At 36.3% G+C, this 27,130-nt stretch overlaps 1 protein-coding gene across 26 annotated transcripts in view; it reads left to right on the top strand.

Moving 5' to 3' along the window:
- Positions 1-27,130, top strand: part of EPB41L2 (erythrocyte membrane protein band 4.1 like 2) — a 108,301-nt gene that overhangs the window by 67,432 nt on the left and 13,739 nt on the right. For 13 of the 26 annotated variants that reach the window (XM_042016563.1, XM_042016553.1, XM_042016561.1 and 10 more), the window contains 9 exons: positions 1,437-1,479; positions 7,310-7,385; positions 8,863-9,081; positions 9,542-9,629; positions 10,880-11,032; positions 12,110-12,207; positions 16,864-17,036; positions 19,922-20,103; positions 24,462-24,524. In XM_042016563.1, the coding sequence (XP_041872497.1) occupies positions 1,437-1,479; positions 7,310-7,385; positions 8,863-9,081; positions 9,542-9,629; positions 10,880-11,032; positions 12,110-12,207; positions 16,864-17,036; positions 19,922-20,103; positions 24,462-24,524 (1,095 nt within the window). Of the gene's footprint in view, positions 1-1,436; positions 1,480-7,309; positions 7,386-8,862; positions 9,082-9,541; positions 9,630-10,879; positions 11,033-12,109; positions 12,208-16,863; positions 17,037-19,921; positions 20,104-21,625; positions 23,955-24,202; positions 24,236-24,461; positions 24,525-27,130 lie in introns of those variants that run through there. The other 13 variants (XM_042016565.1, XM_042016558.1, XM_042016564.1 and 10 more) reach the window with 4 other exon arrangements.

Below are 27,130 nucleotides of genomic sequence, written 5' to 3'. Positions count from 1 at the left end.
AAGTAACATGTACTCAGGAATCCTATTTTTCTTTTGTAGTTTTTCCATGCAATATTCTCTATTTACTTTATGCTATATCTAAAATGTAAGGGTTTAAGACACTTCTAGTTATTATAGTTGTAAGAATATGGCTTTGTGTAATTTCAGAATGGAATTCTTGCCAAAACTGAAAACCTAGGATGATAACTGTAGCTGAAGTGAGTCTCAGTTAAAATTATTTGAAGACTTACATTGTCTTCCAAGGCCTTTCCATGTCAAGGTTCTTCTAACAGAAAGCAATTTTTCTGGCTTAAGCATTATAAATGGTATCCAGGATTTTGGAGAAGTGCTTTATAACACTTCCTTTGTAAAAATGTTATCGACTTTGCCTTCTCTGGAAAAATTATCATAGCTATGGAAAGTAGAGGTCACAGATGTCTTAAAGCAAGAAGTGGAAAATTACTGTCCTTTTAAAAAATTACAATTGTAGTAAATGATAAAAAGGGGGTTTTGCTTTTAATTTCTAAATAGTATTAATCTAATATATACCTGGTGCAGTTGTTATGAAATCTACTTGGACCAAGCTCATTTACAACAGGGAACTTGGTATTTTGGGCCATATTTATAGGAGACACATTCTCTATCAGCAGAGAGATTTGCACTACTGCAGGAACATAGTTCCCCATTCTCCTAATCCAAACAGAACTGTGAACTAGACTAGCATTTTTGTCTTGAAAGAAGTTGGACTTCAGGTGCAAAAGCCCCTAGTACAGACTGAGGGTTATGGTATTGGGAAACAGTGTTGCATCTGGAATTTGTTTGGTACCATAGACGGAAAAAGGTGGATCACATTATACCCAGTATGCACTGCTTTGCTAGGTTAGGTGAAAAACATTGTTAGAAATATGCATTTGGCAACATTTGTGCTGGCAATGAGGTGTTACCTCAGGCTTCAGAACTGCAGATACCTGCAGTGGTCTGTGAAAAAGCAGATATTGTCCTTGGCAATAGGCAAGTTTCTAATTCTTCCCTACATTGCACATCTGTCTTTGGAATATTGCAAGACCTGCTGTCAGGCTGGCTGTATGCATGTGTGTTTCTTCCATAAATGTGCTTCTGTGTGTCTGGCCATGGGAAGTAAAGGTTCAAACTCAGTGAAGGAAAATCTCAGTAACTGTAGTCAAAAGGTTTATGTTTCTAGTCTTTCACACAACCTGTTTTTTAACATATACGGGTAAAACGAGTAAACAGGATTCTCTGAGTTACTGATGAATATATGTTACTGATTCCTTAGTCTCACTTCCCAAAGATAAATTTTTGGTTGATCTGTCACAAAACAGTCTCTTTGCCAATATCAGTAGCTATTTAATAGGTTGCACAGATTATATAAAAATATTTTTGGTATTGAGGATTTTAAATGCTGGCTGTGGTTTGTTTGTTGTTTTGCTTTTTTTCAGAATTGGCTAGATTCTTCGAAGGAAATTAAGAGACAAATTCGAAGTAAGTACTTCTGTATTCAGATGTTTTGCTCCTTTTATTTCCTCACAGAAATATTCTTCATAAATTTAGTAGCCTGGATGTTGATTGCTTACAGCTTTAAAGTAATTTCTATCTGATAACGATGTATTCAGCCTTAAAACAGAAAGCAAATCTCCTATTTCCATCACCTGTCCAAGTAGGGGAGAGAGAGTCAATCAACATTATGCTGTAGAAGTTAATTATTATATTGTATTATATTATATTATATTATATTATATTATATATCAAATATATTATTGCCCCAAAATTTTCCCTTGTTTTGTGTAACTAATAGTTGATACTTTTGCATCCTGACACAGTAGATGTTTTTCAACTTTGTCCTGATATTTGGGTTATTGGATGGAAAATGTGATCGTGCAAAGATGGTCATGATTGTTGCTATAGGACTTTCTTACTTCGAAGACTCACCAGAAGAATATGAACCTACAAAAAGAGAATTAATATGTTTTACAGAAAGTGTATATTCTTCAATACTGATCGGTCCACCACTGCCTTTTTTGATATGTCCATCATTTTCAGAATGGAGATGGAATAGAGAGCATAATCTTGGAATGTCCCACTACAGTGCTTTTCAGACTGAATCTGCTTGAAATGCCTTTTTACTTCCTATACTCAGAACATGATGAGTAATTTATTTTACTCTGTTTGCAGAAAACCCTGTCAAAGCTCTTCACTAGCTGAGTAGCTTTTGTAGTAAATGGGGAGTGCATGGGAGTAAATCGAGGTGATACTCTGCCAGAGTCTACATATCACAAAATAAGTAGCCACTAAAACATGCTAGACAGCCCCTCCCTTACTGAACTTCTTCCCATTGCTTTACTCATTTGTGGCCAAACCAGGGTTGTTGTTGTTTTGTTTTCAATGGAAAGCTTTTGGTAGTACCTGATAGGAAATGTAAGTAGGGAGAAGAGGGTGATGATAATATTTATTTATATGCTTAGACTTACAGCACAATGTGAATTTAAGCTAAGAAACTGACTGTACTTGTAATTAAGAACAGCAGTGTGTTATTTATAATGACAAACAGATGGTTGCTTTACTGCTGTTAACTCTACTGTTTTAAGTCAACACTCATTTTTCCAGGAATCATAGTGATGTTAATTCCATTTTCTTTAGATCTTTGCCATTGATGAAATCCCTTAATAGGAAGGTGTGGTTTATATTTTCAGTATAGAAATGAAAGATACAGAAGCATCCCTGGAAACTATTTTTTTGATACAGCATGCTCTTGTGTAGGCAAACTAGACCTATTAAAATGGTGAATGTACTAATATTCAAGTAGCAGCCATACCTTTAATTAAGGAAAAGTTACTGGTATTGTAACTTCTGCAGGTCTTCAGTGAAAATCTATTAGTTGTCCAAATATGTAGGCTAAAGGCTGTTTTGTTTGGTTTTAATAAATGACAAAAGATTGAAGATGTTGATACTTTTTGTATCAACTTTGTTGATACATATGTTGGTATCTTTTTGTCTCCTGTAGCAATTTGCATGCTATCTAGCCTAGAAGTTAGTATCACAAATTTGTGTAAGGACTGACCTGAAAATTTTTTGGATGCACTACACAAAGTTCTTTTCAATACTGTATCATATGCACTACAAAAAAATGGGTTAAGGGGATGTGATTTTCCATACAGCATGAAGACCTACATTTTATACTGGAGAGCAAGTCCAGTTATTGAATGAGGAATCATGACTGGATTTTTTTCTTCTGGTCTATAGTATTTCAGAGTTGATAGGTATAATAAAGGAAACAGCCAAGTAAGAACACCATTTTAATGATTTGAAAATGACACTTGCTTATACCAATATGCAAGTAATTAGCATACTATTAGTTGTGTTCCTCATCATTAGTCTGTAAAAGTTTCCAGATACTGGAATGTACTGCAGGCACATTTAATCCTCCAGATAAATGAGTATCAATGGTTTTTTTTTCTTTTCAGTCTTAATTCTAAATATATTTGTCTTTGGATCCAGAATGGGAATCCTGTGTACAAAATACTAATTAAAATTAGGATACCTGTAAAACCTATTAGTCCATTTGAAAGTCAGAAATGACAAAACTCATGAATCTGAGTTTAGCTCAGGTGGATAGAGCCTGATGCTAAAAAAATAACCAAGCCAAGGTTGTGGGTTCAATCCCCTGTATGGGCCACTCACTTCAGAGTTGGACTTGCTGATCTTTGTGGGGCCCTTCCAACTCTGAATATTCTGTGATTTCTTTTTCTCTTGTATGGCACAAACTGAAGGACTAGTGTGCTAGATAAGTGTATTTGGACAAATACATTTGATCTGAACACACAAAGGTGACACTTTTGGAAATTTAGTTCAACACATCAGTTTGCAACATAATATTTACAGCAATCTCTGTCTCTCTCTTAAATGTGAGCAACACCAATACTCTGCACATTGGGCATGTATGTACCACCTGTGACTGGGAAAGACAAAATAAGAATCCTGTAGTCTCCCTCAAGTCATGTTCTGCAGGCTGTCTCTTGCTATGTCACAGTCCTCAGGCCCTCTGTGTGATCTCTCACTTGTGCAGATTGGCCTTTGGCTGGGCAATTATGTTGGATCGCAGCAATTACTGATGTTACTTCAGCTAATGAACATGATCCACAAATTACTGTCTCTGTTCTCAGGGCTACAAAGGTGACAAAAATCTTGTTTACTTTCAGCCAGCCTGATCTCTTCAGGAAAATGAATTCTTGACTTTTTTTAACTCATGTACTTGGCTATCCACTGGCATGTGTTAAAACCTCTAATTACTTCTTTCAGGGACAGGTAGGTAATTACATTTCTGTCACTATCTTCTTGAAAATTGCTACATCTCAAGTGGATTCAGGCTTTTGCAAAACTGAGAATCTCAGCTAGAATATTGTGATGGTACAAGCAATAGCAACTCACCCTGAAATAGTCAAATCTCAGATTACACAGAGGATGTGTTGGGTCACCCTTATAGAAAATTCAATTTGAGAATTTATCTCTTTAAACCGAAGGTAATATTATGTAAATTAAATCTTTTTCTAATCTGCAGCATGGTTAGTATTTTACTGAAAAAAATACTTCTACATCACATATTCTGTGTTGTATATCTTAGAAGAAATTGAGAGAGTTCAAATGTTCTGAGGACAGAATAGGCTGGGGTACTAAGAGAAGTTTGAATTAATTAGGAAAGGGCTTGCATTTTAAATGTACAGCTCTGGCTGTCTGATTTTAATGCCAACAAATGTATGCTCAGGCATCAAAATATGGTGGTCACGTTACGCAAGTTCACTTTATTTTATAGCCATCTATTTTATGTATCTGTAAGAAGTGTAGCTAATTTTGATCTAAGATGATTACAGTAGAGTCTAGATCATTGTTCTTGAAGAGAACTAAGTACCTGTGCCAAGGGAGGAATTTTCTTGCAAAAGCTGACATACAAGAGATCATGAGTAAAAGCCAGAAAAAAACTTTACTGGGAAAAAAACATTCACTGATTTTTCCCAGTTTAAATGGGATGAATCATGTTAATTGTATGCTGCTAGCTGGGTGGTTGTATTGCATTCTTTTTCTCTAAGAATGTACCTAAAGTTGCCACAGAAGCATTTTTGATGTAACAAGCTGGCTAGAAAAATGTTTGACATTTCTGTAGCCCATACTATTGAACGTCAAAATAGGGAGCCTTATCAGGGACAGAATGCTAAATACAACTTTAAATCAGATTTGGGGTTTTGTTGGTTTTTTTTTTTTTCTTGGCTACCAACTCAATAAAGAGCCAGCAATAATGTGCATTATTGTGTGAGGACAGCTATGATTGCATGCCTTAGGTGTGCAGCTATAAAAAGTACGCTTTAGTGAGAAGTATTAATATAGAAGTATAAATATGTGCACGTTGTAACAAACTTGCTAGTCTATATTTAGGGGATAAATGTGCTTCCAGTAATCAGGTAAAATACATGGTCACCAACTGTCCACAAAATATTTAGTACAAAGTCAACTTCAATATTTTTTCAATAAATGAGCAATTTAATCAGTATGAGTAGACACACGAATTTTTTCACAAAGTCTACACACTCAGAGGACTTAAAAATTATGTACCTTTTTATAGAGAATATAGTTTTTTCAATTTTTTTTTTTTTCTTCAAACCATGTCTAGGTGTCCTGCCTGCAGTGTTTTCTGAAAGTTAGCTGTAGAAATTCTGACAAGAAAGAGAAACTGTTAAACAGGAATTCTTATGTGACTAGTTTAACTGTAATTTTAGACCAGGAAAAACTTGAAGACTGGTTTAGTACCTGTGTGGAAGGACACATCCTTCATCCATTTCTCCACAGCTCTGTTAACATGACAACTCTCCTTGAATGCTTTTTGCACAGATATTTTGGCCCTATTGCTCATATTCATCAGTTTGGTTTACTCAATATCAGCATCTTTTCATTAAATTATGCTAATTCCCTAGATGATGAAAGTAGGCTAATCTATTCCATCTTTAACTGTGTTTGTTATGCTGTGTGTGTTCGTTACCGTTAGACTTCTTTTTTTTCCAAGGTATTTTTGTCTTAATTTTGTTTTGCAGTGCATTGCAGTAGATGATGCAATGATAAATGAGACCGCATTTAAGGGTCCTACCTTATTTTGTACACAAAACTGTAATTTTTCTAACAAAAACTTGATAACTGGGAACGTTAAGATACGCTAAAACCCTGAGCTCTCAAAAAAGAAATAGTGGCTTAGCAGCCAGGTAGAATGAGATTCACACTTAAACAAAAATTGAAGTGCTTCAGTGAATAGCCATGTCTGAAAAACCAAAATAACTTTTTAAAAATTGGAAGACATTAGAAATTTTAACACATCTCTTTAGCATATATGAAATTTCAGAGCAGGTTTTTTTTTTTAAGAAAGTAACTTTAAATAACAATGTCCACTTTTTTCTAGCATTGTGTTGGAAAAGGCATTTCAGTCTTTTTATGGTGCTGTAGAAAGACACATTTTTCAAAGCATGATTTATCTGTGTAACACAGATTTCTAAAATAATTTACTGTTCAAAATACTAACATTCTGAAAATGTATTTTAATTATTGGTGTGTGACTTAGCTTTCAAATCTTAAAAAAGTATTTAAAAACAAAGCTATGACTAAAGGCAACATTTTATACTTTTCCAAATTATTAATCTAGTTTTAAGCATGCTTTTGCTTAAAAAAAATGCATGTGTTATTAACAATTCTAACACATGAGAATTTAAATATCACTGCTATTATAGTTGTTTAATGTGGTGTTTCCCAGAAAAGTATTTTAAAGTAGGAATGGCTAATATTTTTGTCTTCCATGCATTCTCAATAACTAATTTATTATCTTTCTGTTATATACAACACAGAGCTCATTTTGGTATCTCATGTTTACAGTTACTGTACAGTCTCTCAAACTAAGTTTAGACAGGAGGAGACTGTTAGCCTTTAAGGAGTTGGAAATAAACACAAAATCAATGCAAGTGCCTTTGAACACACAGTATCTTAAAAGTGTTAATATATTATGGTAGTTTTCAAATTAAAAATGTCTTCTGATATTTGTGTAACTTACTGTAAAATGTTGTTTAAAAATAATTTGTAACATGCTGACCTTTCATTATGTCTGTGGGTTTCTACCTGCTAATGAAAATAATCTGTGCTTCTTACTAATGTACAGTAAATCAACAGAAAAAACTTTCTTTGAGATTTCAGTGACTAAGATTTATTCTACTGTCTAACATTTTTCAGTAAAGTATTTTCTTTGCTTACTTCTTGAGATTAACAATCAGATATTTCCCATGTTTAGGTTTACCCTGGATATTCACCTTTAATGTGAAGTTTTATCCCCCTGATCCATCACAGTTGACTGAAGACATCACTAGGTATGCACAGGTCCTAATTTTAAACTTTAAATTACTGTTAGTCTAATTTGAAGGCCACATAGAATTTCGTCTTCAGTTTCTGGATACTGTACACTAGAGATGCTCTTACATACATCAACTGCATTTTGGAACAAGGTTGAAAAGGTAAAATGAAAACTTCTGGAAGAAACCTGAGCAAGAAGAATTTAATGATAAGCGGGTGTATGATTTGGGCAGCAGATAAGGTGTGAGTGATCCTATGTGAAAGAAGGCAGTGGCTTAGTGTCAGACTGCTGCTTTATTATAAAACAAATGAGGGCATGGGGATCTTGAGTGAAGCTCAAGGGAGCCAAAATACTTCAGTAATAATTTAGACTAGATTAATGAAAATGTGGGTTTACATATATGCTTTAAATAAAACCGTAAAACATAATAAAACCTGAAAATAACTATCTTCCAAACTCCTTAGATAGAAAATATTTGGAATGCAAGCACTGGATACCAATGCACCTACAAAGTAGCATTGCAAGGCTGATAACTGGGGATAGAGTTCAGGGAACTGACTCGTTTTTCTTAGGAGATACAGGAAACCTAAATACTTTGGTTTGGAGTTAGATGACCCTGCTGAGGCAGGACATCTGTTACTACTACATGTTGCATTGGATCAGTCTTCTGCACAAAATAAGATAGCTATACAAGTATGCAGTTAATATATTGCTACAGATAGTCATTTGTAGCATCATAAAAGGCTTTTAGTACAGAATGTATTTACAAGAAGCTGTGTGTGTTTTCTTTGAAAATTTTCTGCGAGTTGGTTGGTTTTTGAGTTGCGTGTTCAACTCATAAAAGCATTTTTTGGTTATATCTTAAATCTAAATTCCTTTAAGTTTCACTAGTAAGACTTTTTTTCCATTTACTTCTTAAAAAAATGTCTGCTGATGGTTAACTTGTTAAATTTGGTAGAAGACTGTATACAGTACCTGAAAGATTAAATTCTAATACATACATGGTTTAAGAAAGGTAATTATGATTTCAGTATTAAACTGGATTTCTTCTGTGTGTTACATGATGTAATTAGCTTGTGAACTGCAAAAAGAGTTTTAAAGCCAAAGGGAAATGTCAAAGAAGTGCATAGCTTATATTTTTAAGCCATAGATACCTACTGGCTGCAATATGAACTGAACAAGTTCCAAAGTCAGCTTTTGTTTAAAACTAGGTTGGAAATATATATATATTTCCATTTATATTGGAAATCAGAATTTTTCCTGCTTTTCACATTTTTTATTGAAATAACATTGACTCTTAAAAATCAAGTGAAATTTACTGTGTGGTAATAATGCTCAAATAATAAAAGGTGTAACATTATTAATGCATTCACTTACTTTAAAACACACTTACATGATGACATGCATCTTGATGAATTCTGCCATATTTCTCATGATGTGTCTTTGCTCTTCATTCTCTTTGGTTTTTTTTCCCCCTTTCCTTTGTCTTGCAGGTATTTCTTGTGCCTACAGCTTCGTCAGGATATTGCATCTGGCCGACTGCCGTGTTCTTTTGTGACTCACGCCCTCCTTGGTTCCTATACTCTGCAGGCTGAGCTGGGTGATCATGACCCAGAGGAGCACCACAGTGATTATATCAGTGAATTCCAATTTGCACCCAATCAGACTCAAGAAATGGAAGAGAAAGTGGCTGAGCTACACAAAACACACAGGTATGTCAGATACAGTGAGATTAAATGAAGTCATCATGCTTCGTCACATTTATGTCAATTCTCTTAGGAGTATGTGTAAAACTGCTGAGGTAAACTTACTGTTCTTTTGGAAATCATTTGTTATGGAATTAAAAGCTCTTACTTTGGTCTGTTTAAAAAGTTGAGTTTGAAAATAGCAGTTGCACTAAGGTCTTGGTAGAGAACTTTTGGAAAAGTATTTTTATATGAACATATTAATTAGTTTAAGTAACATACAGATAGAATATTTTGAAAGTGTGAAGGTGGAAATCTGTACTCAAGTAAAATAATGTGCTCTGGAAGAACACTTTTCCTGTAGAGCAAAAATGCTATTGATACCTTATAAACTGAGGTTTTTGTATTAGTCTGAATTTGAGGATTCCACTCAGTTTTGACTCTGGGTTTTTTGCCAATAAACTCAAAACTTATTCAATGGTTTTAGGGGCTTGACTCCAGCACAGGCGGATTCCCAGTTCCTAGAAAATGCTAAGAGACTCTCCATGTATGGAGTGGATTTACATCATGCCAAGGTATTGGGGATTTGTTTGGTTTGGTTTTTGTTTTAGGATGGACACGCTAAGTATTAAGAAAATATTGTATATATAGATTATTCAAAAAAACCTCATGCACTTAATTTTTGGCTATCAGCCTTTATTGCTTGGTTACAATAATTACTCAATTTGCAACTCTAACATCCTTAGAATTTATTTCATATATATAAGTGTGCATGGATGTGTGCTGCTTGGAAATAATATTTTACCCATAAGAGCAGATAAATACATTTAAAATGTCATATTTTTTATGCAAAGGAGATGTGGGGCCAATAAAGTAAAGATGAAAAGAACACATAATTGTTTTCATAATACTATGAGAGTTAAAAAAATATGGAGGGAGAAAAAAGCTCTTCTGGGGGAGAGCTTTGATGCTTTTTTTACTTCCCAGGGTAGGTCAAATGAAATTTTCATTTCAAGTGGGATTTTTTTTTTTTTTAGTTAAAACCTCAAAAGACAAACTAATAACTTCCTCCCACTCCCTCTCATAAATCCAGGATCTCAAATCATTAGGAAATTTAAGGTATTGTAAGCATATTAATCTTGCATTTAAAAAAGAAAACCAAGACTTTTAAGTACTGGAGAAACACTGTTTAATTTTGTTTTATTAGTTATGCCAGTGAAGCAACTCCATAATGACAGTGTTGGCATTTGATGTAGTTGATCTGTTGTTGGGGAGGACATGAGAATCTGCTGTATTGTGTAGTGTATCAGTTAGTGGTTAGTTTTGCAGCCTGTAAAACTTGCATCAAATGCTGTCAGTGAAAGAGCATGCTCAGAAGCCTACCCATTACTTCCTCTATCTTTGCTGGCATAGTACATGACTGTAAAGGATCACCTTGATCACAGCTTGTTCAGACTTTCAGTTTAAGTTGGACAGACCTGGTTTTCATTTTTATTCTTTCAGTATTTGTTGAAATCATTGCTAGTACACACACTGGCCATACCTTTCCTGCTTTTAAGTTAACTTTGTCCCTATTACCAGAATATTGAAGAATTTCCCAGAACTGTGGCATATGAATGCCAAAACCATTACTTATAATAGTCCAAAGTCTTTCCTATAAAATGGATATACTTGGCTATTTCTGATTTAAGAATCTCATTGTCAGAGTCAGGTTTGAATATGAAACATGTCCCAATTACAATATTCCCTCAAGGTATGTCAGCAATAATTACTTGTTTGGAATGTTATTAAAGTGGTTTTTATGAAATTGTCTCATACCTGGTAGGATTCTGAAGGTGTGGATATCATGCTGGGTGTATGTGCTAACGGTCTGCTGATTTACAAAGACAGACTCCGGATCAACCGCTTCGCTTGGCCAAAAATTCTGAAGATTTCCTACAAGCGAAGTAATTTCTACATCAAAGTCAGGCCAGCAGAAGTAAGTAGCACCCTCCAGTCTTGTTTCTTTTGCGAGATCATTTTTGTACAGCAACAAGAAAACATCCTCATTTTTTCCACAGTTGTCCTCATGAGCTTATGATGGATTCAAGTAAAACTTATGAGTGCTTTTTCATCTAGATTCTAATGATTGTATTAAACACTTGTCTTGATTAGTAACAGCAAACCAAGAAGAAAATCTATTTTCATTTTTTTAATAGAAGCTGTCTTGTTATTTTATGGGGGTTTTTTACACAAAAAGCTAGTTATATTGGCCATGTTCTGACTGTGCAAACTTGCAGTCCTGGGAGAGAGCCAGCTTCTCTTCCTCTTTGGGTATAATTGTTTGCTAAATGTCAGCACATCAAGTCCGTGGCTGTAACCAAAGGCTTGAGTTATCCTGTAGGATGTTATAACTCTTTCTGTTAGCTGCTGTGGAAGTAGGGGACTCAACTTTCCCTTCAGTTACTGCTAAAAGTTTCTGGAAGTTGCTGAAGGGGGTGTGTGTGTGGTTACATTTTGAACCCTTTGTAACTGGAAATTTAACAAAATCCCCAAAATGTCAGATACTGTAATGCTTTTTTAGATTATACTACAAAATATTTAAAGTGGCTTTTGCTGTGTGAATAAATAATATAAAAGAGACATCCAAACACCAATTTTACAATACTAACATTGTAGTTAGGTAAGTTTTTGAATGCAGATGTACTGTTCTTGCATTCACTGATGCTGTGCGTAGAGGAAATATTTTTGCTAAGAAACTATTATATAGTGATACAAAACATAGAAGTTTAACACTGCAGTATGAATTTCAGACTTTTATTAAACCCAAGCAAAGTACGAAGCACAACTTTCAGTACAATTGCTTCGTGCAATTTATCCATTGTGACATAGCCCACCAAGTATAATTATTTTAAAGGGCTGGAAATTCTGATCTTTTAAAATATTTTCTAAAAAATCTTATGAAGTCTTATGGCAGGAGTATTACTGCTTGATACAGTAATGGAACTATCTGAACTCTACCTACTAATGGCCAGCTTAAGGAAATGGGTTAATTTTTTTTGTGGATTCTTTCCAGCTGGAACAGTTTGAGAGCACTATTGGGTTCAAACTGCCAAACCATCGGGCTGCTAAAAGGTTATGGAAGGTTTGTGTGGAGCACCATACTTTCTTCAGGTAAATGATAATTCTCTCCTTCCCTCACTTTTCAAGGTATGCTCATATACTTCTTTTAAAGGATAGGAGAAAAGTAAAGATTTCCCCCTTCTTTGCCCCTTGCAGTGACACCTCTTAGATGGAAGATACCCTGACAGTCATTGACCCCAAATTACCGATTCTTAAAGTCTCAAGTACAATTAACTGCTTTATCAAAACTTACAGAGTGCTAAGAGGATGGAACTAAACAAGGGGTCATGGAGCACTAGAGGTCTGCAAGAACTGTCTGGCCTCAATGCTGTGCCACGTGCTCTAGGATGACCCTGCTTGAGCAGGGAGGTTGGACCAGATGACCCACTGTGGTCCCTTCCAACCTGACCCATTCTGTGATTTGTGATGAGATTTCCTGAGAGATTGACTTTTAAGAATGAGCATCTAGAAAGCCACTGTACACCTTCACAAGAAGCTCCTAGGGCTTGACAGTAATCTTCATTCAATTAACTTGAACATTCTGCTGAGTGTAAATGCTTCTAGCTGAGTTTTTCCTTATCTATGAACTAGACTGAGCTCACAATCATTCTTCAAAGAACAGAGGATCACTTTAATTTTTATGTAATAATCCATAACCTCTTCTGCATTTTTTTCTCCAGCAGCTGAGGAACATAGAATTCTGAATTGGTCATTGAAACTATGATCTATTTGTAAATGAGCACCTTAACAACAGACCATGGAGTTGTTCCTCTGTCTACTTCTTCCACTGAAAAGGACTTTGAAAAAATGGTTGTTTGATTTTTATAATAACACACATTCTGTGAGGGAGTGCATGTGCCCCATGCAGCCTAGGAGTTACAGATTTAGGTTGAATCTCCTATGAATTGGATAGGCATTGAATCTGAGGTTTTTCTGCAAAGCACAGTACCTAGGGTATGTAAACAGTAAGCTTTCTCCTTCAGTAGCCTGTTTGCTTTTAAAAAAAACAGCTGTGTTTTATGGTAAATGCAATCCTGTTGCTGCATATACCTGCTAGACAGAGAACTTCAGAGAACTTCAGAGAACTTGGGCACTGGGAGACTTAAGCAGGTGATTACTGGAACTGTCTCACTGGATGGTTTTCAGTATTCAGATTTTCATTGAATGTAGTGTGTTCTTGAATGCAAAGGTGGAACTTACGCTGAGATTGGCAAATCCCAGCACAAATCAGTCTCCAAATGCTTAATTTAGAAGCACTTCCTTTTAAAATCCTGATCAGAGATGTTTTTTCATATTGATAGAATTCATTTATTAACACAGTCCAGAATCATATTCTTGAAAATTTGAAGTCTGCTTTGGCTGGTGGTGTCTATTACCACAAATAGCAAGCAGTTCTGCCCACAGTGAAAAGTTTAGTAATGCTCTTCAAATAACTCATGCCATGATTTGCTTTGTTGGTAAGCTGTATTTCCTAGTTTTATAGTAATAAAATAGCCCTGAATAAGGAAAAAGCAAATCTTATTGAAGTCAAAAATCCTAAACTGACAACTACGATTTGCAAGTCTGAAAGCTTTCAGGAGCATTAATAGGCAGGAGATAATCTTACTACAGAAATTCTGACATAAGAAAAATAATTGGATTTTATTCCAATCAGAAGTGGCTTTTCCTAATGACATTCCAGGAATGACATTATAACAAGAATTATGTAACAAATACTTGAACCATTCTGTAAATCCATATACTCCACTGATGTCACCAGAGAGAAAATCCTCAGAACCTCTCATCCTGATTTAAAAACAGTAAAATAAAGCCAGCTCTATTTTCCTTCAAAGATAAAAAGCAGAAAGCAATTGCTACAGTCCAAGAGACTGTAGCTCATTCAGAGCATGTGTAAAGCTTGTGTATGATGCTGCAGTAAATTGTATATAGTTTAGATGTATATTTTTAGCTTCCAAATCTCTTAGCATGCCCTATATAACATGGTAAGATTCCTTGTGTTGTCTTATGTAATGTTTCAGTTTGTCTCAAATAATCCCATTAAGAGCCATTTTCCTGTAATGTATAGGAAATTCAGCCAGTATATGAAGTTATTTATAAAACTTGTAATGAACTGTATTGAAAATGACAACCAAAGGGCACTGTATTCACTTGTTATCAGCTCAGACTTAGAGGATTCCAGTACCATTTTCAAAGAGCAGCAATCTACTTTAAAAGTACAGTCAGACTATATATCTACATTAAAATTTTGAGGTAAGCTTAGTTGGCAACTCTGGATCTTAACCAGTGTCTGCAGAAACCTGCTTATATTTCCACTTTACGATGTTTTATTTGAAATTTTCATGATTGTTTCACCATCTCTCCAGAATGTCCTAAAGTGGTAAAAGCATAGTTTTCAGTTATTTTATGTAATTAAGACTGTAATACAAAAATCCATTCAAATGCCCTTAATCAGGAAGTAATTAGTTCTCTTGTTTTTTCCACATTAAAAGATTAAAAGTTTATCTCAGCAGGGTGGAAGATAAAAATGGTAGTTAATGCTGCAGCCTTGCCAAGACTGGAAAATCAAGAACAGAAGGAACCTTGGAAAAATGCTTTTAGCCTTCTTCCTCTTAGTAAATAATGCACTCTCTCTTAGAAATAATGGGGAGAAAGACTGTTTTATAGAAGCAATGAAAGTGAAGCTCCAGATACTTGCAATTTTATTGCATAAGTGGCCTTAGTGCAGAAGGGTGCATTAGTTTGTCTTGAATTGTTTTCTTTATCAATGTAGGAACAGATTCAGGTGTATGCATATGCATTTTAGGCATGGGGGATTGGATGCTTTTGGCTAGTGCCCTGATAAAGCCATAAACATCCCCTCTTAGGGAGAATGGGGGAAGGTGTTTTTAAGATTCAGGTTTGCTTCTCATTATCCTACTCTGATTTGATTGATAACAAATTAAAATAATTTTTCCCCAAGTCTAGTCTGTTTTGCTCATGAGAGCAATTGGTGAATGATGTCTCCCTGTCCTTATCTCACCCATAAGCTGCTTGTTACATCATTTTCTCTCTTTTGTCCAGCTGAGAAAGGGAAGTGTCTTTGGTGGGACTCTGGTATCCAGCCTGGGTCAGCTCACCACACTAGCTCACTGTTCTGTTTGCTAGGTATCTGAAAATTCTTCAGTTTTGTTGAAATACCTTTAGAATGACTGTTGTAGTCTTCAGAACCCAGCACTGGATACTGTCTTAACATACATTCGATCGGGTTCTGCTGACGCAGATATTTCTGTGCAAATGCTTCAAAAGAGGAGAAAAAAGTCAGCACGGTTTGAGCTCTTGCTTGCCCATCTGTGCCATCCTCAGTACAAAGGGCACATGAATTGCTGGTTCTGCTTGAAAGAAGTTGATGTTCAATGAGCTGCTCATTCTTTGCAGGTTCTCAAATCAAGAAGCTTTGTCTGCAATAATCTGATAGTTTTATACAGAGAGAGTAGGCCATGATGGGTGAGCATGAATTTGCAGCATTACATTGATCCAGGAAACAACATCAAAGGCCTTTCCAGAGAAGCAGGGACTGGGAGGAGTTCTTGCAGTGATGACTGTTTGCAATATCAGCAAGGATGGCAGTGGAACAAACAGTACCCTCTGTTGCAGCTGATGGTCAGATTTCAAGTATAAAGTACAAGCAACAGGGGTTACATGAATATGAACTTTGAAGTCCTTATCCTGAAGGAAGTTCAGGGATGTAGAGAGAACCTGTCTTCAAACTCACATGATATCAAAACCTGGTGGTACACAATCAACCAGGTTGGAAAAGACCTTGGAGATCATGTCTAACCTATGACCTAACACCACCTTATCAACTAAACCATGGCACTGACTGCCACATCCAGCCTTTTTTTAAACACCTCCAGGGACGGTGACTCTACCACCTCCCTGGGTAGCCCATTCCAATGCCCAGCCACTCTTTCTGGTAAGAAAACAGAATCCTTCACAGCCAGTTCTGCCACATTGGTACATGGACTTTCTGATAATGACTCCAACATTTATGGTACAAACATACATATCCAGCATTAACAGTACATGTAACTGACTCTTTTTCACACTTTTCACAATATGCTTCTTCCCCCACTCCTTATATCCAGTGAACATCAACCTATATAAATTTATAAATGACATTGTAAAGAAGCTAGAGTCTGAATGTAGACTGTTAAAGTTGTTGCTGTTGGGTAACAACTCTCCAGTGTTCTCAATCTCTTTTCACTTGATACTCCCTTCTATACAGGTTTGAGACACCATTCCCTAACTTTGAGGAACAGCAGCTGCCATATTGGTACCTCAGAATATACGAAAGGCAGTGGAAGTGGAATGTATAGTGTTTACTATAAGAAACATTCTAAGGAGAGATCTGAGATGTATTCTACATGGACCTAAAATGACCTCAGCTTTCTACAAAAAAATTAAAATTTAACCAAGATAGCACCAAAAGATAGGAATCCCAGATGCTTAGTCATATTGTGGAAAAATGTGATGGTTATCAGCATCACTTCAACTGCAAACAGTAAATAACATGCATTGTTTTAGAAGGTCTTTGCAGAGCTTACAGTAGAATCCTCTCTTGGGGAGCACTGTGAACTGAAGTTGAAATGCAATAAGTAGCTTCAAATTACCTCATTACATACCTAAAATAAAGCCTTTTAAACTGACTTTCCTCATATTACTTTTTAGACTTGTATCACCAGAACAGCCCCCAAAAGCAAAGTTTCTGACCTTGGGTTCCAAGTTCCGCTACAGCGGCCGTACGCAAGCGCAGACACGACAGGCCAGCAACCTCATAGACAGACCAGCTCCGTACTTCGAGCGCACTTCCAGCAAACGTGTTTCCAGAAGCCTTGATGGAGGTATGAAATCTGACTTATTTTTTCAGTGTTGTGATTGCATTATGCATTGTCACTCTGACCTGACCAACATTTGGAAATGTTAACATTATGGATGGCCAGAAGGTCATTTGACAAATTTATGAATTTCAATTCCTAAAGCCGATTTAGGTACTTGTCAATGTTAGGTGACCTAAACATTAAGTTCAGTCACTGCCTAAATGGTATGGCACTGCTGTGAATACATGGAAAATTCTATATTGGGTATGTAGCATCTCTGTACACTACTCATACCTTTTTTAAGGGATAGGCACATACCATAGGCTCTTAATAGAATTGTTTGGTCAGTGGCTTCTTTTGGGATCTGGGTTGGCCTGAGCATCTTTAAGCAGAAAAGGCTGAACACATTGTTTCTTAGAGTTTTCCTTCATTTTGTTCAGTATATTGCTATCCTAGTATATTCAGTACTTCAGTGTTTAGTTGAAAGTTTTTATGTTGACTTTGAATAGCTAAAGTTTCTTTTTGTCATTACTGGTGTTTGGTCTTTTTGAGCAGAAATACCGTCTGGTTTCCTTTACTGGAAACAGGCATTCTTTCCAAAGGCAGGGGTAGCAGCACTATGTGTGAGATGTAAAAGCATATGTCTTACTCAAAATCACTTCTACAATAATATATAATAGAAAAACACTTCAGCAAAATAACATGAAGCTTGACTTAGATTCAGGCACACACAACTTCACTGGAATAAAAGTGAACCATGACAGTGATGTGAGTTTAGCAACAACTGAGCTGTCAACTTTATCTTATTTTCTTTAAAAAATCTTCTACTTAGAAGAGTTTTACTTCTGCAAATACACATTCTTCTATACTATGACAAAGAAGAAACTGGGACACTTGCTTGGGAAACCTACCAATCTTACCTTTCGAGAACTGAAGTAAAAATATGAGGCAAAAGTGCTTGCACTGCTATAGCATGTGATGACTTCTTGTGGCAACCAAAAAACCCATCACCACGTCAGTGTTACTGAGTCTGGTTTTGTTCCTTTTCTTCTTTCGGTTAGAAACAATTTGAATTCTTCACAACTCTCAACGGTTGTATAATCAAGCCTCTCTGACATCCCTTGTGCATCATCTGTAGAATACAGGCATGCATGCATGTGTGTTCAGGCCCTAACTTTCACTCTTACAGAAGCATCAGCATCAAAATTTTGAGCATGATGAAACATTGTTCTGAAAGCTGCTTTGCACAAAAGGATCTGGGGACTCCAGTGGAACAGGTTGAACACGAGTCAACGTGAGAGTGTCCTTACAGCAAAGAAGGTTGTCTGTATTCTGGGCTGGATTTCTGGCACATCAGAAATTATTGTTCTTCTCTATTCAGTACTTTCTGAAGACCACGCCTGAAATACCGTGTTCATCTTTGCTCTCTGCAGTACTAGATGAGCAGTGACATATTACGAGCCCAGTAAGGACCACCAAGCTGGTCAGAGGGCTGGGGGCCTGTGATATATGAGGAGAGGCTGAGGGAACTGTGGTCCTTAAGCTTTAAAAGGAGAAGGCTGTAGTGAGGTATTACTGTCTACAGCTACTGACAGGAAACCTATAGAAAAAACAGAGCCATGTGTTTCTCAGAGGTGCCTGGTGATAGAGCAGTGGGGCGTGCCTGCAAGCTGAGACACAGCAAATTTTGGTTACAAGTAACAAATTTTTGCTTGTTTAAAAAGACCTTGGAGGTGCTTAAAACTCACCTGGACAAGCCCTTGAGCAACCTGGTCTAATTCGACCTTCTCTGAGCAGGGGTTTGGATTAGCTGACCTCTGGATGTTCCTTCCAACGTAAGTTACTCTGATTTATCAAAATTTACTCATGGAACTTGAGGGACATATACCCAAGAAATGCTCTCTTTGCCACCTAAGAAGGGATCAGAAGTTTAAGTTGCAGAACTTACAGGGGCCCTGCAAAAGCCTTACATCCCAAATGCCATATTTCCCATTAGCTGGGCTTGGCTTCTTACCCTCTTAAGGGAGCCTCTGGTGTGAAGCTTAGACTTTTGAAAAGAGGATATCCCTCAAAGGTACTCCCAAGACACACCTCTTCCTCTCAACTTTCTGCACCTTGGCTTTGTAAAGGAAAGCATATGGAGGTATTACAGAACATTACTAAATGAATTAAGTTTGTATCAAAGTTGTATTTATTAAAACTCCTTCATTTAATGAATTCTCCTCTGTTTCATTACTACTATTTTGACTAAGTCATCATGATTTAAAAAAAGAGCCATCCTGCTCATTAATCCTGTTATGCTGAATCAAATAAGAGGAAAAACATTTAAGGCCTTTCACTCCCTTGTGCTTTCACTATATTCAAGTGTACATACTCAGTATTTCCTCCTTCCATTTTTTGCAAGCGTATAGGGAGATAAGTTCTTACTTTCACTGAGCTGTTTGTGCAGTTTTGCTAAGGTTCCAGTGAAAAATAGTGTGACAATTATATGCGTAGCAATTTCTACATTACATTAAAGTAGTCCTCTCAAACATTGAATTTCTACAAAATCCTCTTTAATAATTGTCTCTCTTTTTTTAATGGTGATTTACACAGTCGAAAGAACAATACCTTCAATTTATCTTCCAAGACTAATCAAGAAGTTGATAAATACTTGTCTGATACTGTGAGGGTTTTTTACATACATAATAAGTGCAAGTTTTATGAATAGGGTGCATTGCTGTTCATATCAGTGCAATGGGAACCACAGACTTTTTGTAAAGCCAAGAAGATGAAAAATACTGTATCACTCAGTAACTAGCTGTGTTGATCACTGCTGATACAATCATAAAATGTTTTTCTTAAGAAGATTTAAAACCAAAATGTTTCAGCTTACCCAAATTAACCAAAATTATTTTGTTTTCTAATAGCTCCCATGGGTATTTCAGACCAAAGTCTTCTAAGAGACTTCTCTGCTACTGCAGGGCAGGCTGCCAGAGATAAAATCATTGATCTTGAAGCTGCTGGTCAGGCCAAGTTAAAAGAAGGTGGCAGAGAAGAAGATGAAAGCCCACTCAAAACTCCACAATTAGAATTGACTCAGGATGGAAAGGTATGTCTGACTTTCACACCGAAATTATTTGTTCATGTGGTGTGTGTCCACATGTGGTTATTTAGTGCCTATCAGTTCTGAGTATTATACACCACATTACATTAAAATATTAAAGGAAAATCGTCAAGTGGTTTCTGTGTGTTTAACTTAATGTAAGTGTATGTAAGCAAAAGAGAATACAAACTTCCAAATGGCACTGACCTAGAGTTTCTTTTATTGCTATAAATTGAACTTAAATTCTCAGTAAGCTTGCATGTTCTTGAAAAAATGTTTCAAAGGGTGAGTTTTATTAACTTCCGTAGTTCATTTAGACTTGAATAAAAATGTTAATGTACCATGGTTATGTACACTCTACAAAGTTGGGTATATTATGACTGAGTTTAATTACCATAAGTAACAATTTTGGTAGCCATTGCAGAATTATTTCATCCTTTAAAAACTTGTATGTTGACTAAGGTATAGATATCTGTGAAAAGTTAAGTACTGTGATCTGTTCCTGTTGCAACCATTTGCTTGTTTGTTTGAGCTACTGGGGGAATAGGTCCAAAAATTTAATTTATTTTTTCTATGATTTGATGTAAAAATTTCCTCCCAAAGTGCTGGCTAAAATCTGCTGCTCTTTCTCTCTTGGAGATCATTTCTATTTCAGCGATTCTCCAGAACTTCGTTTAATATTTAAAGAGTAATTTTGTCCTCAAACATTTTTGCAAGTTAGTTACCCATTTTATTCTTAGTGAGACTGCTGAGTTTCTCTGTGCAGTTCATATGTTTCCACTGCATTCAAGTGTAGGAAGAGAACAAATACCACAGTTATATATTTTTTTTTGTTTGCTGGCAAGTTGAAATAATTTTGAATTTGAAGAGAAAAAAGGCACACACAGTTTCTTTATGGGAGAAAAAATGGTAAAATAAATTACTATATTTTGCCTTCAGCCTTGGTAGAATGGTGATTCTCCCTTGTTTTCAAAGTGGTGTATCTTTCAGTATTTTAACCAAAACAGTTGTGGAGGGGAGGGCACTATTTCAGGAAGTTGTTCCAGGAAGCTGTTCAGTAAGGTTTTGTTACACATGCTTATTCTGTGAACAGCTTTTTTTTTCTCCCCTAGTGCAGATGCTTCTTTTCCTTTCTGGTTCTCTTTAAGTCTTAGAGAAAACAGTTATAAACTCAAGAAGTGCCAGCTTGTCTTTCGTGTACTGCACTGTCCTCTGACCTTTCTGCCAAAGCTTTGAATGTCTGTCTGCTTCCATCTGTTTTAAGTGACTATTACAGTTCAAAAGTGCACAGTTCTTTACAGCCTGAGATCAAAACATTTGTAATAGGTTCCTTTCATAATCCACAGAAGTAAACAAGTTGGCTGCTTGTAAAACACAGCGGGATTTTTATTTCTATTTCTATTGCTTTAGTAAAGCTATCCCTTCTTCTAAGTAAAAGTTTTCACTAACTAATAATTTCTTTTTTTTCCCTCTTCATGTGCCTTCAAACTTGCATTTTTGTTGTGCTTTCATTTTCCACTGTGCACAGAACTTTTTTCTTCAGCTCACTCACGTACACCCATCATCACTGTCCATCCATTCCATGTCATCCCATTTCACAAACTTGTCACCTGTCCCCGAGATCGACATGCTTTCAGATATTTCTGAGGAAGACCCCTTTGAAGAGCCCCTCCTTACCATTCCAGACATTTCAGAGTGCAATTCCATGGAACAAACATCAGATCATAATAAAACCAGAACATCTTCACCAAGTAATACCTTTGAATCGATGAGACCCCTAGATAGTCGAGGCTCCCCTACCGTTGAGGGAAGAATCCATACAAATGACTACAAAAGCACCGAGTTGTGCGTCTCATTCAGCTTCTTCAGATGCCTTTCTTTTCATTTCCGTTCGCTGCTTGATGAGGATGGCTATATTACTTTTCCTAGCCTTCCTGATGTTTGCATTTCTTTCCTCCCACCTGGCCTTCAGCACTATATTCCTATTACCTCTCCTTCCTTCATCCCCTCTTTTCTCCTTATCTTTGTCCTCCTTCTGTCTGCTTTCCAGTCTATTCCTTTTTCACTCACATTTTCCCTTCCTCTTGCTCTGTCCCTTTGCTACCTGGAGCCTAAGGTGACTTCCTTTAGTAGCTCTAATGGCAATGACCTGAATGACAAAGCAGAGGAAGAGGAGGTGTGTAATTTTGCTGCTTAAATGTTGACACTTGCACATTGCATTTATGCTTTTTCTCACGAGGCTTGCTCAGTTTTGCACACTTCCTAGTTAGAGATGTATCTGTGTACATGCCTGTAAATATATATATATAAATACACAAATGCATATGTATCTTTTTAGCATTTCTCATTTGTGAAAAATTGCCATTGTGGGACTCTTAGTCAATAGATAGCTCATGGTTTTTCTGCCTAATTTCCTACAGCATGCATAATTTCATTGTATTCCACAGATACTGAGCTGCAGGTGGACTTGCATTGTAGTTTAAAATGTTAACGAGCACATAAATCTGAATACTGAAAGTGCTCTGTGTAACAATAGATGTTATTTGATACTATTTGCAAGTTCTATTTGCACTGTCAATTGGTCTTAAAATGCCTGTCTCCTGCATGCATTGACTGGAATGCACATGTGTGAAGTTCTGTTTAGAACTGAAAAATGAAATTCCTAAAAGCTGAATTCAGAAAACTGCGAATACTTTAAAATCAGTGTTTTGTTATTCCAGATTTCAGATGTTTCAGCTCTCCAAGGGTGTGTGCAAAGTTGAGTCTGTCCAAGGCACTTTTTCTTTTTTCACATGCTTTGATTAATCTCTAGCAGCAGTTGAGACTGATTTCATTCATTAGCTGGGATTGCAGGCTGTGTCAGGCTGTATCACTGGTCTGAACGTTCTTTGGAATACACTGCTAAAATTGCTGTTCAGAAGCCTCAGTCACACTAGTATGTTGCTCTGATCATCTGGAGTGGCTGACAAAATGCCTCCTTTCCTTATGTCTGCTGCACGTACTACAGCAATACCACTAGAAAAAGGTCTTCTATTTTGATCCTCAAAGAAAATATTAAACCAATTATTATAGAATCAAAAAGGAGGAGGATCTGTTTAATGTTACATTTAACAAAGTTTGCTAAACCAATGTACATATTAAAGACATGCTAAATATGACACGATGTCATTATAATACCAGTCTAAGTATAAAATAACAAAAAACATGACACTAAGATTTTCTCAATTTTTCTGTAGCCTAATTCAATCCATAATTTGGAACATACTTACATAAAATAGAACCCCAGATAAGTCAGGAATTAATGAAAATGAGATATGTACTACATCATATGTGCATTCACACAGAATTCAAAATGTAACAGTATGAATAGTAAATCCCTCTTCAAATTTATGAACTTGCAGTGTGTTGACTTGTAAATGCATCTTTTCCTAAGATTACCAGTTGATATTTGTACTTGTGGAAAGACAACTGGGAAGTGGTTCACTTTTTAAAGAATGCTGTTCCTAAAGGCATTCAGAATACTTGGAGATAAGATATGAAGATTAGTTACTATTTCCAACAGAATGCATTGCAGTTTAAGAATAAATATATTCACCTAAAAAGGGGGGGGGGGGGTGTGCAAATAGTTCATCCCAAGACAACAACATTCCTAAAATTTAAGACAGTTGGTAAATACAGTGTTTAAGTGTTTGACTTGAACCCTAGACTCTTTTCCCAAAAGAACTCCTGGATTAGATTCCATTTTCTCATCAACTCGTTGCAGGATTTAAGTCACTTACCATAGAAATTATGCATATCATTTTTCTTCGTTACTCATTCTTAAATTTTCACCTGGGAAACAATAAAAAGCACAGCAAGAAAGAGACACAGTGTGAAACTTCCATTTTTCATGCCACTTATCCCAAAAATTACTTCAGCCATTCTACAACAATGTAGGTGCAAGAAGACCCAAGTCGCTTAATTTCGACATCTGGGGCCGAAAAAGTAAAGGTCTGTAAAATCCAGCACATTTAGCAGCATTTACAAAGAGATGAAGCCTCTGTGTTAGTCTGTAAGCCAATGTTAACACCTCCTTTTCTTGATAATTTGTCATACGCTCACACAGGTGGAATGCGAAGAGGAGGAAGCACAGCAGAAGGTGCTTGGTTGTTCTTTTACAATTGAACCTGGCTGTGGCTGCCTGCCTTGTTAGCACCCTAAATTTTCTGTGGGTTTTGTCTGAATAGTGCCTTTTCACCATACCATTTTATTTCCTTTATTTAGCTGTCTGATTGTAAGGGTCCTTTTTTATTTACTTTCTGGTCCATTTTATGTTCTTTATGTTTTGTTTTCGTTTTTTTTGTTTATGTGGCTCAATTTCACAGATCAGTTCCTTGAGAGTAGACGGGGAAAATATTTATGTCAGACATAGCAATTTAATGTTGGAGGTTTGTATATAATACAAGAAATACTCTCCATTCTCACGGGCTGCCAGGCTGCATGGAATGGGAGGTCACTTGCAAGCTGTTAGGGACACAGTGCATGAAGTGCATGGGGAAAACCAGCTTGGAACTGTTGCATGTTATCATTCTAGTTTCTGAGTTTAAATAAAAAACAAACAAATGCAAAAACCCCACAACCAGCCCTCAGCTTGAACGCTGAATGTCAATTAGTGTATTTTTGCTAAATGTTTTCAAGGTGGCAACAGGGAATAATAGCCCTATTTAGATAAAGTAAACACATGGGTGCAATTCATAATTCTAAATTGATTTTTGTACATTGCACCTCAATGTTTGCATCTTCTGTTGAGCAGGGCTTCTAGCTTTTGCCAGTTTAATCTACCTTCATCAAATACATTAGCTGAATAAATAGAATTAGTAAGGGGCAAGCAGCAGAAATATAGAAAGCCAGTTCTGGTTCTGACACTGGTTTTAGGAGCATTGAGAAATGATGAAAGGATCAGATATTCAAAGATTCAATGTTTGGATATCTTCTGAAATATTTGCTTTATTTTTTCCTTTTCAAATGGAAGTAAATTTTGCTTCTTGAAGGTTGGTTTTCATTGAAGATGAGCAACAACAAAGAGCTTTGAACAGTACGTTCATGCATAGTGCTTTGTCACTGAAGCAGAGATTTTTATTGCAAGAATTTTCATATAGATTGCTAATCTCAATTATTTTATCAGAGACTGTCTGTAGTTATAATCAGTATCATTTAACTTGTGGTTAATAACCTAAGCTAATATCTGAAAATGTTTTAGAAAATCCTACTGCTGTCTTTATTTTATTCATCCAGATGGGGCTATAAATAATTCCCTTTGTCACAAAAACTGTTTTTTTTCAATCATTGGTTTTGTTCAGTAATAAGGAGATGTGTGGATCGCAGTAACCCAACTAATGTTTTATGGCTTTTTGCAGCTTTTTATCACTATTGAAACTTTGCTTGTGTATAACTTACTAAAGCACTGAAAGTGTGCATTGCATAACTGTGCTTTGATCAAGTCCAAGAAATGTGCCTTGTGTCAAGCCAAGACAGGTCTTACAATAATGACGTGATTGTTACGAGCTTCAGTTGTATAATAGAATGCCTTTGGCATAAGATTTTACTTCACTCAGGAAATACAAACTGTAGGGGGACATGCTTAATGTCTCATTTGTTAGTCCAGGATGAAAAGTGGTCCTGTGACAATACAAACCTACTGAGTTGCCAGAAGGGGAGAGGTTCAAATGTTCAAGCTGCATGCAGGCTTATCCACAGGGTTAGGAAATATACATGCAGCACCAAACCCTTACTGGGGCTGAACATGCAAGTGAAAAGAACTTAGATATTAATGAGTTTGGTGGTTGGATTTTTCATGACTTAATGTGAAGTGTCTTTGCATTGTGATCACTGAAAATAAAAATCCTAACCTAAATGGTAAATTTCGGAACGCTCTGCTAAAAAGTATTTAAAATCTTTGTAAAAACATCCAGATTCTTTACCTAGATTATTATTTCTTACGACATTCTTTTGACAAAACTTCCTCAGTCCGCAATGATAATATTTCATTTTAATACTCAGTCTTTTAGTTCTTTACTAAAAATGGATCGGAGGCTTAAACTTGAATATAACTACAGGATACTACTGAAAAAAATATTCTTGTGTTAGAGTAAGCATAAACTTTTCTCAAGACCTGGAATGCTGGAAGGAAGACAAATTGTGAAGGCAGGGTGAAATCTGCTTTTCCCACCAAAGTCCAGCCACTGTATTTAGAAGACAATGAATTCCCAAGAAAGCTAAACATATATATTTTTGTCTGGTTACTAGAGCACTTACATTTTGGCACAGCTCCTGAACCTCACCTCTGCCCTGTAGCTGGTACAAAGTGAAAGAATCCCTTGTAGTTATTTGATCCAAGGTGCTGCAGTTTGGCCTCAATGGGTCATGACAAAATCTCATTTGGTATTCATGCTGTGGTGTCCCCTTTGGTACTGGTCCATGGAGGTGCAATTTAGAGAGATCATTTTTTTGGTACTGGCATGCATGAAAACTATTCCTACTTGTGTCTGTCTGCTGTCAGGTTCTTAAATGTAGAATTGGTAGGTAACAGGTTTTAAGTCTTTAAATCTGACTCTTCCAGTAAGTTTAAGCCTACACGAGAGGCACAATGAGTCGTCCCTCTGAAGCTAAGCAGGTGTTAGCTGCTTGCATATTTGGCTGTGTAGTATTGTGTTCACAGATGTAAGTATTTTTCATGGAGCTCGTAATATAAAGAAAGATCCATTTTTATGCTCCTTGGGTTAAACTATTCTTTCTTAAAGCTACCTTCAGTTATGTTAGCTGTGCAGTATCCTGAGACATTTGCTTCTGTGCTTACAAATTTTAGTTGAAAGCAAACAGCTCCTGGAAATTATTATTGTTTCAAAGGGCTAGTAGTGTCATGTTTTGGGTGAAAGTAGCTCTCTGCTAAATAACCATGTACAGCATTATTTTCCTTTGCTTGAAAATATGGAAGAAGCAGTGTATGAGTAGACCTTCACTACAAAAACAAAATTAAAAAATCTTGGTTCCTTGC

Source organism: Corvus kubaryi, unplaced genomic scaffold (genome assembly GCF_017639235.1).
Source record: "Corvus kubaryi isolate FWS band 111438036 unplaced genomic scaffold, C.kubaryi_AGA036_p1.0 split3-73, whole genome shotgun sequence".
Classification (NCBI taxonomy): Eukaryota; Metazoa; Chordata; class Aves; order Passeriformes; family Corvidae; genus Corvus; species Corvus kubaryi.
Note: the sequence above shows the minus strand (reverse complement) of the source record. Positions and strands in the feature narration are given on the sequence as shown.